This window comes from Phacochoerus africanus, chromosome 15 (assembly GCF_016906955.1).
Source record: "Phacochoerus africanus isolate WHEZ1 chromosome 15, ROS_Pafr_v1, whole genome shotgun sequence".
NCBI lineage: Eukaryota > Metazoa > Chordata > Mammalia > Artiodactyla > Suidae > Phacochoerus > Phacochoerus africanus.
Genome location: NC_062558.1, coordinates 20,890,951 through 20,906,436, shown reverse-complemented (window position 1 = coordinate 20,906,436; position 15,486 = coordinate 20,890,951). Strand labels below are relative to the sequence as shown.

Below are 15,486 nucleotides of genomic sequence, written 5' to 3'. Positions count from 1 at the left end.
AGTTGAAGGCAGTCCCACAGCAGGCATGCAGGTGTCCCCAGCCCCGTGGCCTGAGCTCTGGGCTCTCACCTCTGTGGCAGAAATCGACACACGCTATTTCCCATTTTCATCCCAGATAAATCTCCTCTAGGCCCAACATAATCAAGAGCTATTTTTGAGCCTTCCGTTTACCCCAGTTAAGCATCTTTGTAGTACATTCCAGGAGCTCTGCGGGGCGCAAGGCAGGGTGAGGAATGCGAGGACCCCCTCTCTTTCTCGAGATGCTTTCTGTCTGCTGAGAGCCACACGCAGCAGTCACGGCTGAGTGTCTGCTGTGACACTCAGAACTGGAACAACTTAAGTGTGAGAGGGTGAGACATTTCACTAGGACTCAGAGCTTCTCTGGGCTTGGGATGAAGGAGGGAGGGAGCATCTATTGTCTGGCATGTGAAACCTCTACAGCCAAAGCTAATCAGCAAAGAAAGGGTAGGGTGTTCGGTCGGATCTGTGGCTGAATATGAGAGGACAAAATGTCATTAGTCAATGCTATTTGTGTTGTGATTTTTTTTTTTTTTGGTCTTTTTGGGACCACACCCACGGCATAAGGAGGTTCCCAGGTTAGGGGTCCAATCACAGCTATAGCTGTCGGCCTACACCAGAGCCATAGCAACGTGGGATCCAAGCCACGTCTTCGACCCACACCACAGCTCACAGCAACGCTGGATCCTTAACCCACTGAGCGAGGCCAGGGATCAGACCCGCATCCTCATGGATCCTAGTTGGGTTTGTTAACCACTGAGCCATGACAAGAACTCCCCCTGGGTTTTCGTTTTTTATGAAGTTCTATCTTTAGCTCTTGTTTGAAATTTGTTCATGAATTGGTAGCTGGTCTCCTGCTGGTGGGCCCCTCGGGAGATGAAACAGGTGCAACGGAATCAAGCGGGGGGTGGGGGACCCGGCGCTCTGCCAGCCTTGCCCCTTCCAGTCAACAGCGCACTGGGCTTCCCAGACCACCCAGGACAGTAGAAAGGGGCTGTTGCTAGTTGCACCTCACTGCCTCCTTCCCGTCCCCTCCCTCAGCCAGCACAGAAACCTGCGGCTACGACTCAGCAGGAGAGGCCAGCACGGGCCACTTCCAGCCCTTCCCGCCGCCCCCTCCAGTCTGGGAGACCAGCCCCTTCGAGCTGGCTTCAAAGGAACCCGCTGAGATCCAGCCGGGGAACAGCCCTACATTAGGACTGAGTCCAGTGGCCCTTCCGTTCAGTCCCACCGAGAGGGAGCCCAACGGAGTCCATGCCAGCCACGGCCACGGCATGAATGGGCTGGTGAACGGCAAGGCTGATGGAGGGGAACCCCTGCCACCACCACCCGCCCTGCTGTCGCCCACAAAGGAACCACCTCCTCTGCTGGCCAAGCCAAAACTGTGAGTACTCCCGCGGGGCCTTATCATACTTCCCAGACTCCTGCGGAGTCCTGTCCTGGAAAGCATTTTGCCTGGACTCAGCTGGGGGCACGTGACCCCTGCTGCAGGCAGGTTGTCACCAGCTGGTGTGACCTTGCTACGAGTGGGTCCTTCGAAAATATAAAAGATGCCCCAAACTAGAGAAAGTAAATGAGAAGCTTGGTTCAATGCGCCTTTTGCTAAGAGCTGTGACTGTTGTCAGCTGTGACAGTGTCTGTGCCCAGCGTGGCCTCGCACAATGTCGCAAGGATGTAGCCTCTCCGCAGACAGGCTGGGGAATGGACCTACTTCCAGCACTCTGTTCAGAGCATTTCCAAGTGGTTTAAATTTAAGAATTGGTCAGGAAATCCGGCATAGATAAGCATGGGAAGCCTGAAAGCTGAGGATGGCGCTGTCGTGTGCAGAACCTGGGGCAGAGATGGACTCAGAGGGAGCTGGCTGGTACGGAGGAAGAGCACCCTTGGCAGCCCAACCCGCCAGGCCTTGGATCCTGCGGGTACCACCTTCGTGTTGGATTCCCATTATCTCGCTAGGGTGATAATGTGAGCGCTGTTTCTGTTGGTGCCATACCAGGGCAAGTGGTTAGGATGGAGCCGTTATGGTCAGAGGAGCAGAACTCAGTCCACTGGAAAGGTTCCATCACAGCAGAGCCAACGTTGCATCGCCGTCCTGGTGTGCACATACCCTCCACATTTCCTTGAATGAATTCTCTGGGATCTGGGAAAGCCCCTGTGATTCCCTGCAATGTCTGACATTTGTGCTTGGAGCAGGAAGGACGGCTTCAGGACAGACCTCGCTCTGCCTCCCTGGTACAGAACAATCTGCTTTCATCTCCCACCATTAGCTCCTTGGTTAGAATGCATAGGATATGCACACATCCTAGACTATATAAGATATTCAGATTAGAATAGCATCTTACATCCATACATCATTTTATCATTAGGCAGCTTCACGAACATTGTTAGGCTAATCAAATAACAAATTAGCCAAACAAAAATACCTTAAGTTAACACATGAGCAGGCGGTTTTATAAAAAGGAACTTCTGGACCATCCTGTGTGGCAGTTTCAGAAATCTCTCTTTCCCACCTGCATGCCACTCTGTACCCACCCAGGTTTGGGGGCAGCAAGGCTGCCAGGTCTGTGTGCAGCAGTGAATGTTTTCTCCCCAGACTCCAGCTCCTCTGAGGCTCTGGGCAGGTCAAAGGAACCCCAAAGTGACAGCCTGAGAATAGATTTGTACTCTTAGCTCCAACCCATTGAATTAATTAATTGTCTCTGCTGACTGCTCTTATCTTTGCATCTAGATTCTGTATTTGCAGTGCTTATAACGAAACCAGGGACCTGCTGTCCTGGGAGGAAGGGTGGTCTGTCTGCTGAGTGGGAATGAAGTGTACCTGCCCCAGGGCTCATGACTGAGTACAAATCACAGGAGAGCAAACAGGAGGGGCTTCCACAGGCATTTACAGCCCTGCTTATCTTGAGACTTTCAGTGGCTTTTAACTCGGCTCCAAGTGAGGTGGGGGGGGGGCGATCTCGGCATCTCTACAAAAGGCAGACAAAACACTTTTGTGGTTTTTAAGCGGATGAGTAGCTCAAGCACATGTTTGAAGAGTGACATCATGATTTGCTTATTAGTCAGATTTTCAGTATAAAGTATAGGGAAGGTGGACTTGAATGTTTAAATTCCCTTCATGTGGAAATGAGGGAAACCTCAGGGCTTAGAAATAACATTGCTGGGGCTGGGTTTTCCCACTGCCCTCTTTTGTCAAATCTTTATGTGTTTAAAGATATCCTTAGAGGAGTTCCCGTCCTGGCTCAGTGGTTAACGAACCCGAATAGCAACCATGAGGACGTGGGTTCAATCCCTGGCTCAGTTAGTTAAGGATCCGGAGTTGCTCTGAGCTGTGCTGTATGTAGGCTGTCAGCTACAACTCTGCTTGGACCCCTAACCTTGGGACCTCCATATGCCTCTGGTGCAGCCCTAAGATAGACAAAAAGACCAAAAAAAAAAAAAAAAAAGAAGATATCCTTAGAGCATCGCTTAATGGTTCTCGTGATATATAATGACCAGCCAGTTCCTTGGTAGGAAATAATATGACACTTTCCAAATGTGTACCAATTTTACATTTTTCTTATGAATTATAATACTTTTTTAGATTTTGTTTTCATTACAAAGTAAGTGCGTGCTTGATGTGACAATTCAAACAATACAGGAGGAGAGACAAAATTAGTACTCTCTGCTTCCCCTCTTCCAAGCACCCTGGATGTCCTGAGGTCACGGTTCAGTACGAGGTCTTCTACCCCTTTCTCTATTACAGAGGTCTTTTCTGAAGAGGTTTGCCCCTTGTGTTGTTGGTTGGTTGGTTATTGAAGTACAGTTCATTTACAGTGTTGTGTTAGTTTCAACTTTACAGAAAAGCGATTCAGTTGCACACACATACATACATTATTTCTTTTCAGATTATTTTTCCTTATAGGTTATTACAAGATCTTCAGTAAAGTTCCCTGTGCTGTACAGCAGGTCCTCACTTTTTACCGATTTTGTATATAGTCGTGTGTATCTATTAATTCCAAACTCCCAATTTATACCCCTACAAATTCCCTTTGGTTTTCTCATTGTTTTAAAAGTTGTGTCCATTGATACAATGGAATTCCATTGAATGACATCTGCTAATAAAGTAGAGTGGCATCAGAGGTATTGATGATTGATGACTACAGGTATCCACCAAGTAAAATGCTTATACATGTCTTCATCCACTGGGCAGAGCGGGGAAATGAAGGTTTGTGTCTTATGGTTGGCAGAGGAAAAACTGTAGTTCACTGGAATCTTTTTTCCTCAGCCCTTGATTTTACTCCTTTCCATGAAGGGAGAGGCTTCTATCTGGGGCTTTATGGCTTGTCTTTCATCTGAATACTTTGTAAACAAACAAATAGGTAACGGTTAGGAGGGGACAAAAAATAAGAATTTAAATATTTACTCTGGTAATAAATGAACCTGGAAAAGGTACCTGACTTGTTAGATTCCTAAAAAGAATATCATTTTCAGAAGGAAAATCTCTTTGCATTTTTTTCTCTCAAAAAGCTCAATACTGATCATGGGAAGGAAAAAAAAAAATCAAAGACTAAAATGAAAGGATAGAAATGTCCCGAATTCTTTTCTCCAGCAAGGTCCTCCAGCAGGAATCCCCACCCAGGGTCCTGGCACTGTCCCAGCCTCCAGCCACAGCTGCACACCTGACAGTGGCAGGGGGCAGCCTGGCCTGGGTCAGGGGGTGGGGGCTTCACGTCCACTCCTGTTCCCTTGCCTCTCGGTGCCTTGGTTCAGACATTGCCCCTCAGATGTGTCAAACGTGATTGAATATGGGCCGTTCAGTGAGTTCCAGAGGCCACACACAGTGGCTGTGGCATGCCAGTCACTTGCTATGGACCAGAGATGCACATGGGATCCATGCAGAGAGAATTCACCAGTGAGAGTCACTTGTGTCTGATGCCCACTGTTGTCCATCGCTATGCAGAGAGGAGAAGCCATGTGTTGCTTACGGCATAGTTCTTACCAGAGAAGAGGAAGAGGGAAGAGGCACATGGCCTGTGAACCATGTACCACATTGCTGTCCCCATTCAGGGCTCAGCAAGGAGCGCTCATGCCACCTGCACTCTGCAAAGTAAATGCCCAACTCCCTCCATATCCTCGCTGGAAAGAACCTTTGGAGCTAGGGTTTGCAGGCAACCTGCAGGGCAGGTGGAAAGCCAGCTCCTGCTGTCCCCGAGCTCTTCCCTAGTGAGCCGAACCAGGGAGAAGGACCAGCCTGCGGTCCTCAAACCCCACTTACTTCTCTTTTGATGCTCTTCCTCTGTCTTGTGGAAGAGGAGGTGACTGGGGTGAGGCCGTGAGCTGGTTCCCCGCCAGACACAAGACAGGTCAGCAGGTGAAGCGCTGCGTCGTTGTTACACTGGTGCCCGTAACACACCCTCGCCCTCAGGCTGGGAGGAGGGTGTGAGTCACTCACAACAGGTTCTCCAGCTGATCAAGGCCAAGTGAGGCGTGGACGTCTCACCACTCTCCTTCTCCACCTCTAAGGAGAACTCAGACTTGCCACCTGAGGACTGATGGCTTCAGGCTGGATCAGGCTTCTTCAGGAGCTACCCCTCACCACCTGCGTCCCCTCCTGCCCCTGCGATGCTGGGTCTCCCAGCCATGTGTGTCCCACCAAGGGGTTAGGTCCTGTTGGCTCACAGCCCCTGTCAGGCTCCACTGCAGCCTCATCCAATTCTGGGCTGACTTCTGTGAGGTCAAGGGCAGCCGTGACCCTGGGAGACCAGAGGATGAGGTGAGGGCCGTGGGGGCACAGGAGGGGGTGCCAGACCTCCTGCAGGGGACCCGAGGAGGGACCAGGCTCGCCGGCTCTGGAAGGTCCTCGTGGCCCCTCCACACCTGAAGCGCGAGGGGACACAGGTCATTCCCAGGTCTGGAATGTTCGCTCCCCAGCTGTCCTGTGGGCTGCTGAGGGCCAGCTCCTCCTTTCATCCCCATCTCCACTGACCACAGCCACCTTCCTTGATCCCCAGGGCAGAGGGGCCTTCACGGAGTCATTCCTGCTCGTTGCTGGTCTACTTGTGTGGGGGTTTGTGCGACACTTTCCCCACTGTTATAATGAAAGGCCTGACTGTCCTTCAACGCCCTTTCACCCTGTCCTGGGTCAGGGCCTGACCAGTGGTAAATGTCCCGGAACAGACCCGCAAAGAGGAAGAGAGGCTCTCCCACGGTTAGACAGCCCCTTGGTGCTGTTGACTTTGACCCAGATACACCGCAGGGTTTTGACTCTCCAACCCCCCCTCTCCCGGGGCCCCCACTTTACTGTACTTGCCCACTTGATACCATCCCTCCCGTACGCTGGAGGAATACGAAGGATTGAATAAGAATCCCGCTGGATGGGGTTTTTAAACGTCACACTGGAAATGAGCCGTCTGGAAGGACAGGGGACGTTTTCACTCTCTAGGACGTCCCTGGGCTCCCTGCTGCCCGAGGACAATCAAACTGCTTTCAAGGTGTGTGACCCTTCAGATGCAGACATGCGATACGGGCCTGAGGGCTTCTGGGCCACTCCCTCCCTGTCCTGTTTGTGCTGGACGCAGCCCAAGCCCAGGGGTGCGGCTTGGTCATTGTAACCGGGAACGTTGGGCGTTTTCTGTCCTTTAACCTCTGCTGGTTGGGGTTCGAGATGTCACTCTGTTACTGTTTGACATCAGAATACAAAGGGTCTCCTAGGCTCTGTCCTGGGTTAAGCCTTACCCAGTGGATCCAAACACACCCACGCAAGGCAGAAGATAAGAAGAACAATTTGGGGAAGAATAGGAAACCAAGGTCAAAGAGCTGTCCTTCCCAGCCGTCGTGAAGAGGTCCTTAAATCCACACACATGTGCTGAAAATCCAGCCCTCGTGTCACTCCCTCATCCATGAGCTTCTGAAGCATTGGGTGACACCAGAGCTTAGGTCACCAACTGGAGGAGCTTAGGTCACCGACAGGAAGAGGACAGCGGCATCACGGTGGAGTGAGTTATGACCGATGCTCACACGACCACACAGCAAGAACACACATTCATTCCTCACCTCCTTCCATATCACGCAGACACGTAGGATGACCAGTCCCTGAATTAGACTCCGTGCAGTCAGAGTGCCTCCTCTTCTCAGTCTGATGCTTGGAAGATAAGACGCGGTGCTTCGTCTTTTTTTTTTTTAACTTTATTATTTCCTTTATTTTTTTTTTTATCAAGGTGTAGTTGATTTACGGTGTCATGTCCATTTCTGTTGTGCAGCAAAATGACCCAGTCATACATATATACACATTCTTTTTCTTACATTATCTTCCATCATGGTCTATCCCAAGAGATTGGACATGGTTCCCTGTGCTGTACAGCAGGACCTCGTTGCTTATCCATCTGAAATGTGATAGTTTGCATCTACTAACCCCCAGCTCCCCCTCTGTCCGCTCTCTGACCCCTCCGCCTTGGCAACCATAAATTTGTTGTTGCCTGCGTGTTTGCTTCTGTTCTGTGGAAAGGTTCATTTGTGCCGTATCTCAGATTCCGCATGTAAGTAGTATCATATGGTATTTTTCTTTCTCTTTCTGACTTAGTCCACTCAGTACGATAATCTCTAGGTCCATCCGTGTTGCTGCAAATGGCATGATTTCATTCTTTATTATGGCTAAGTAGTATTCCATTGTGTATATGTACCACGTCTTCTTTATTCATTTATTGTTGTGCTTTTGATTATGAGAACGTGGCAGTCACCCACTTCCATTTCTGGTTGAGTGGCTTTCATTATCTGATGAGTCTAGTCAGATAACCAAGCCGTTCAGGAACAGTGAAAGTACAAACCAGAGGGTTTTCCAGATAATATTAGGACCCAAAAATGGGGCCAAACTCAGTGTCTTCAGCTTGTTATTACAAAACCACAGGCACGCCTTCACTGACGTGTCTACGAGACTGTGTTCCTAATTCTGAAGCACTCAGTTGTGTGGACGTGGGCCCTTCCTGAATGTGGTGTGATGACTTTGCAGGAACAGTGTTGATGTTGGATCACTTTGAGGCCACCCCTCCCTGAAATGGAAAGTGCAATCAGGGAACTTCCTGAAGTCTGAAGCTTTTCATGAAGGAATAACATTTCGATGTAGCCTTGCCTCCTAATTTTTTCACAGAAATATTGGCTCTGACACAGAGTCACATGCTTGGGCACTAGGATAAGAGTGCTTTGCTATGCTTGCCTCTTGGCGAATGTGATGTTTTAATTCCATTTCCAGAAGAAGGTTGAGTCCTTCTTTTTGTGGCTGGTCGTCTTATTTGGTGTCTGAAATCCAGATGGAAATACTTGCAGATACTCCACGTACATTTGAAGCACCCGTCGGAAATGCCACGCGTCCGTCTCACATCGTAGTTGCTTTCTGAGAAAACGCACACAATTGTGCACTCTCCCTTCACTGTGCCCTCATCTTTCCGCGGTGTGTGCGAGGCCCCTCAGTGCTTACACAGTGAGTTGGGAAGTGTGGTTCCTGCTAGAGAGGAAACCTTTTATTTTTAAGGGGGTGTGGGTGGGAGACTCAGCTCAGAGCCACATTATGAACTATATGCCCAGAGATAATGCCGTGAATCTGGTGTCAAAATGTTAACAATAGAGTGCCCACCAAAAAATGCTAGAAACAAAATGATCTGCGTACTAACTTCATGAAAACAATGAACTAGTTTAACCAACTAAAGTGTTTGTTAGGTATTAGAAGGAAATACACCAAATGTTACCATTGGCTGTCTGAGTGATGGTATCCTGAACGGTTATGCTTTCTTGTTGACTTGATTTTCCAACTTTTCGGCAATCAGGTTTCTCACTTTTATGGTTACAAGCTGTTATTTTAAAAGAAATTAGTCCTGTTGATCTTGTCTCCCCCCACCCTCGCCCTGCCCCATTCAGCCTCCCCTCAGGAACCACCACTGGCTCTGGGCACAGCTGGAGGCAGAAGGTTCTGGGTCTGAGAGCTCTCCCCTCCCCTCCTGGCCCCGCCTCCCCCTCTCCTTAATGCCCCTGGGGTTCCGTCTGGGCTTTTCCACCCCATCCTGAAAAGCCCTCCCCGGAAAACTCCTGTGTTCTGGAGTGACTTTGCTTGTCCACACCTACTGACTGCTCCCATCTCCCCCTACAATATGAACCCCTCCTCCAGTGGCATCAGGTGTCAGGAGAAGAGCAACAAAGTCAGATAATGTTTCATTTTAAAGCCACAAATAAGCCAAATGTCTTAATTTTTTTTATGACTGCACCCATGGCATATAGAAGTTCCCAGGCCAGGGACTAAACCTGAGCTACAGCTGTAGCAACACCAGATTTTTTAATCCACTATGCCTGGCCAGGGACCAAACCTGCACCTCCACAGTGACCCAAGCCACTGCACTTGGATTCTTAACCCACTGTGCCACAGTGGGAACTCCAGCCAAATATATATATATATATTTGTCTTTTTAGGGCCATACCCAGGGCATGTGGAAGTTCCAAGGCTAGGAGTTAAACTGGAGCTGCAGCCGCTGGCCTACTCCATAGCCACAGCAATGCCAAGTCCGAGCCACATCTGTGACCTACACCACAACTCACAGCAACACTGGATCCTTAACCCACTGAATGAAGCCAGGGATCGAACTCGCGTCCTCATGGATACTAGTCAGATTCGTTTCCATTGAGCCACAACAGGAACTCCCCTGCCAAGTTTAAAAGACCAGCATTTCATGTATACTCCATACCAGGCCTTCCCCGGAAAGTTGGTGGAAACCTTCTACCTGAAAACAGTGGTGAGGGAGAGAAGATCCATGAAGAAAAATGAGGTTGCAAGTCAAATAACGACGGGTCAGCAAAATACGGGGTGAAGGCATCTGCCGAGAAAGGAAGGAGGGCCGTGGTGTCTGGGGCTGAAGAGCAGAAACGGCGGGTGAGAGCGGTGAGCTGATGGGGAATTCAGGGAAGGGCCTGTGTGTTTCCTGGAAATAGTGAGCCCCCGTTTGAAATCAGGCTGTGACCGTCACTGGACTCGGTGAGCATGCGTGTTCTCAGCACCGGGTTTCAGCTTCGATCAGCCCTCTGGAGGTGGAATCAGGACCACAGCGCCACCACCCAACCAGCACCACCAGCTGTACAGTCAGAAGGGGAAGCGGATTAAGCTGGATCAGGGCTCAAGGGGGAAAGAGATGGGACTGAGAAAATGGGAGTTACACCAGGGATGACAAAGACCCAAAGGGAGGGTAAGTAGGAAAATGTGAAAGGGGACCGTGTTATGATCCGAGCCAGGACGCAGAACATTTGAACTCTCAAAGAGGAAGGAACTTCTGAGCACTAGAGGAATTCCAGGAACGTTTGTTTGAGCGAACGGTGTAGGTGGAGGTTATGGTCACAGGAGCGAAGGAGGTGGTCAGGGGGCCCTGAAGTGGAGATGTCAGCAGGGACGCATATGTGGATGGTGGCCAAAGGGGGTGGCAGGAAACGAAATGCTGGGCAGTGAGCTGACAAGCAAAGTAGGGAGTGGCCAGGGTGGTGGGTGACAAGCAGGGAAGTGGGTGTGGGGATGGGCAGAGCTCGTGGACTTTGGGAGAGGCAGCTGTCCAGGGGTGATGGCAGAACTGTCCTAAGGGTGGGTGAGGAGCACAGGGCCACCTGGAACTCTCCTGGCTCAGAGGAGGGCACGCAGGTATTAGTAACATCCTCAGCAGGAACCAGAGTTCCATCAGAATGAGCATTTCCAGAGTTCCCATTGTGGCTCAGCGGGTTAAGAATCCAACCTTGTCTACGTGAGGATGCGGGTTTGGTTCCTGGCCTTGCTCAGTAGGTTAAGGATCTCGAGTTGCTGTGGCTATGGTGTAGGCCTGCAGCTGCAGCTCCAGTTTGACCCTTGACCTGGGAACTTCCATACACTGCGGGTGTGGGCCTAAAAAGATAAGCATTTCCAATGAAAGTGTTTGAGGAGGCAGGGACGTTGGGTGGAAACAAAGACTCCTATGGATAATCCCACAGATAACCCCATAGGTAACCCCACAGGAAAGGGGCCCTGCGACGGGTGGAGAAGGAAGACCAGGAGGCGAGCTGAGGACACAGGTTTGCCCTTGAGGAGGCAGGTGGGAGGGCATCGTGTCATAGTGTCCTGGCACCACCGGCTGGTTTCTGCCAGGAGTGACCAGGGTGTTGGTAGTTGAAAGCCCAAGGAGACATTTCCGGTACAATCATACTCTTTTTTTGCCCCTACTTATCTCCTTTGCTCCATAGCTCTATGGTCCATGCTGTAGCCACTAACTTCTTCCATCTAAAGAGGACCTGAAGGAGTTCCCATCATGGTGCAGTGGAAACGAATCCAACTAGGAACCGTGAGGTTGCGGGTTCGATCCCTGGCCTCGCTCAGTGGGTTAAGGATCTGGCGTTGCCATGGGCTGTGCTGTAGGTTGCAGACGCGGCTCAAATCCTGTGTTGCTGTGGCTGTGGTGTAGGCCAGCAGCTGTAGCTCCGATTAGACCCCTAGCCTGGGAACCTCCATGTGCCTCAGGAACAGCCCTAAAAAGCAAACAAACACACAAACAGAATAGGACCTGGAGCTGGGCTTTTATCGAAGAAGCCTGCTTCCTAGATTCAGCTATTTTAAAACAGTCCTTCTCAGCTAATGAGTCTCTAAATCATAGAAACTGAATTTCAGTCTGTATCTACAGCTTTTACTACTAGGGAATTTAGTTCTGTCTACTGGAGGCTGAAATCCCTGAGGGTGCCAATTTTTCAGCATTGATTTTTTTGTTTTTCTTTTCTTTTTCTGTGAGAGTGTAAGATCTTCTTTTAAACCAAGACATCACCTAATGGTGAGAACTTTCATAGCAGGGGGTTTATTCGAATTGGTTCCTCTTACATGTGTGAGAACAGACTGTACGTTCTCAACAAACCAAAGAACGACCATTTCCCCCCTTGACTAAAGTTATGATCACACAAGCCTTGTGGGGAGCACTGCAATCAACACTGTTTTTGGAAAACCTTTTCCACATGTGGCAAGGGAGTTAGTCTTTCCCTGGGTTTTAAGAATGAGGTACAGATTAAACTAATTGGATAAAATACGTAGACTTTTCACAAAACACATTGGCTGGGTCCTCATGCATAAAGGGACCCACATTTTTGCACCATTATTCAAAAGGAACTAAACTAATTGAAATCAGAACCTCCACCTTCGCTGTACCAGGTTCACATCCCCTGCCTGCCGGGTGTAGAGGTTCCCACGAGGGTGAGCTGTTGTATAAGGATGACCTTGACTGTCAAGGTTCCTGGTAATGCCGAGGGAAGTGCCTTAGTCAATAGGACGTGGAGGTGATGACTCCGTCCCTCTCCCACTTTGGCTGGAGCCTGCTTTTCTGACCCAGCTCCACGCAGAAACCCTGGTGAGCACTTGCCCTGGGCTGCTCCGTCCACGTTGCCCTGGGGGCCTGGCTTGTCCTTTCAGCAGAGTGGCGGTGTGTCCGCAGCGCGAAGCGCCATTCGAGGCCCTCCAGCTCTTAGCCTCATGGTATGTGGAGTCACCAACGTCCCATCTGAATATTTTTACTTCACCGTTCACGTCAGGAGCCAAAAGGAACAGGACTAGCCCAGAGGTCCTTTCTGCTCAGAGAATTTCTAAGTTGGTCATGTACGGGTAATTACATCCCTCCGCCATCATTTCAGACTCTCTGCTTTCCTAGAAATTGCCGTTCCATGTGAAGGTTGTGAAAGGTTTCTGGGAAGACCACACATATTTTCGTGTCCTTGTTTCTTTGTTGGAAAATAGTTCTCTGCCATCTGGTTTCAGGAATGTATCATTATGTGCAATATAACATTTGTAGCAAAAAAAAAAAAAAAAAAGCCATTAAATACGGCCTGAATACAATGCAAAGTAAAAATGTCTTTTGTCATTTCTAAAATGGGGTTTTGAGCCTGGGCTTCCAAATCATTTTGGCTGCAGGGTTGCAGTCTTGCTCTGGGTGCGTGTGTACCCTGCCTGGTCCGCTCATCTCCTTCACTGTTCCTTCTTCAAAGGGCATCCCCTAAACCAGACATGAAGTGGTCATATTGACTTCTGTTCTGTCAAAAAGTGATCTGGGAGTTCCCGTCGTGGCGCAGTGGTTAACGAATCCGACTAGGAACCATGAGGTTGCGAGTTCGGTCCCTGCCCTTGCTCAGTGGGTTAACGATCCGGCGTTGCCGTGAGCTGTGGTGCGGGTTGCAGACGCAGCTCGGATCCCGCGTTGCTGTGGCTCTGGCGTAGGCCGGTGGCTACAGCTCCGATTCGACCCCTAGCCTGGGAACCTCCATATGCCGCAGGAGCGGCCCAAGAAATAGCAACAACAACAACAACAACAACAAAAAAAAAAGAGACAAAAGACAAAAAAAAAAGTGATCTGACAGAGAGGAAAGGGTTTCATGAAGAGGCTTCTAGAAAAACATCAGGGTTCTCCCTTCCTGTGTGTTCTAATGATTCTGCCTTTACAAAGCAGGATTATCTCAGTCTTGCCATGACTAGAACAATCTAATACTAAACAGCTACTGTATTAGAGAGAAATCTAATAAAGAATTTTTTATTTTTAGCAAAAAATGGCAGGGAGGTTTCTAAAAGCAGATTGATGGCCCCAAAAGGGCCCATTACTTTAAAAGTTGATGTCCTTATGTCCACTGAGGACCCTGACCCCCGGGTCACCCTGAGGTCAGATGGTGTTTCGCATCATAGCAAAGGCCCAGGCTGCTTTTGTGAAGCAGTGTTCTGTTCCGTATGATGCAATCCAAGTAAAGTGGGATTCCTGCTGCAACTGGACCTGGGGTGAAATGAGGAAGCCGCATCTTTTCAATGCTGTCCTTGGTTCTTTCAGTCAGGACAAGGGAGGGTGCCAAGGACATGTATTCTAGAGCCTGGTGCCCGGCTGGCAGGCCCCACCTTTGCTCTGCATCCAAGGCCACCGCTCCTCCACTATCCTCAGACCTGCAGGGGATGGATGCCAGTGGCAAGGATGCAGGCCCTGCTGGATCCAGCACAGTCCCTAAGAGGATAAAGCTGAACTGGGGGGATGAGGGGCTGCCCAGGGTTCAAGCCAACAGACAGGGGGATCAGAAACAGCTCCCAACTGGGAGTGTTTGGGGAGGCCATGTGGTGAGGCTGGCCTGTGTCGTGGGTCTGGTAGGAGGTTGGCCTGAGCCGGCTGGCCCTTTCCTTAAGCGCTTGACCTCCAAAAAGTGACCAGAAGTTGCCCCAACACTGTGAGTAGCTCTAGATGGACAAGTTATAGTTTCCAATTCCTCGCTTTCTCCCAGATCCTTATCAGCCTGCAGCGTACCCTCCAAGTGGTCTAGAACAAATGAATTTAGGATGATACGAGAAAAGACTCCTGCTCTTGTAGCTGACTGGTGTGCCTCTCGGTTATTGAGCCATCTATCATTTAGTCTAGATTTATTCTCAGATCGAGTTATTTCCCGCATGATCTGTTTTCACATGAAATTTATAAGCATCAACTTTCTTGGTCTTTTTTATTAAATATTTAGTGGAGTTATAATTTATGTATCTCACCAGTTATAATTGACTTATCAAATGCTGCAGCACAGTGTTTCTGGTACACGTGTGCATAGTGAAATAGTCACCACAGCACAGTAAAAGTCCACTTAACTTCCATTACCCCACAGAGTTACATGCTTTCGTCCATGTGATGAGGACATTGAAGATTTACTCTCTTAGCAGTGTTGAGTGTTGTTAACTGCAGTCACTAGCCTATACTTGATGGCCCAGGACTGACTTATCTTCTAACTGGAAGTTTGTACCTGTGGACCCCCTTTACTGGTTCTGCTAACCCCACCACCTCCAGACTCTGGTGACCACCAGTCTAGTCTCTGTGTCTACGAGTTCAGGTTTTTGGGTTTTGTGGGTTGAGATTGTACAGTACTTGTCTTTCTGGGTCCCTCATGTGCCAAAATGCCCTGAAGTTCAGTTTGTGTTGTCAAAATGGCAGGATTGTCTTCTTTTATGTCCGAATAGTATTTGTGTGTGTGTGTGTCTGTGTCTGTGTTCAGGGAGAGAGAGAGAACAATCTTCGTTATTTCTTTATCCATTCGTCCATCAGCAGACACTTAGGTTGCTTCCATGTCTTGGCTACTATAAATAGTGCTGCAGTGAACATTGGGGTGCATAGATTTTTTTTTTAATGATTTTTATTTTTTCTATTACAGTTGGTTTACAGTGTTCTGTCAATTTTCTTTTTTTTTTTTATTTTCCCACTGTACAGCAAGGGGGTCAGGTTATCCTTACATGTATACATTACAATTACATTTTTCCCCCAGCCTTTCTTCTGTTGCAACATGAGTATCTAGACAAAGTTCTCAATGCTATTCAGCAGGATCTCCTTGTAAATCTATTCTAAGTTGTGTCTGATAAGCCCAAGCTCCCGATCCCTCCCACTCCCTCCCCCTCCCATCAGGCAGCCACAAGTCTCTTCTCCAAGTCCATGATTTTCTTTTCTGAGGAGATGTTCATTT

At 49.1% G+C, this 15,486-nt stretch overlaps 1 protein-coding gene across 1 annotated transcript in view; it reads left to right on the top strand.

Annotated features, from left to right (window-relative positions):
• PALLD (palladin, cytoskeletal associated protein) overlaps positions 1–15,486 on the top strand; it is a 190,649-nt gene that overhangs the window by 21,855 nt on the left and 153,308 nt on the right. Inside the window, exon 7 of the mRNA XM_047761258.1 lies at positions 1,060–1,402. Within this exon, the coding sequence (XP_047617214.1) occupies positions 1,060–1,402 (343 nt within the window). The remainder of the gene's footprint in view (positions 1–1,059; positions 1,403–15,486) is intronic.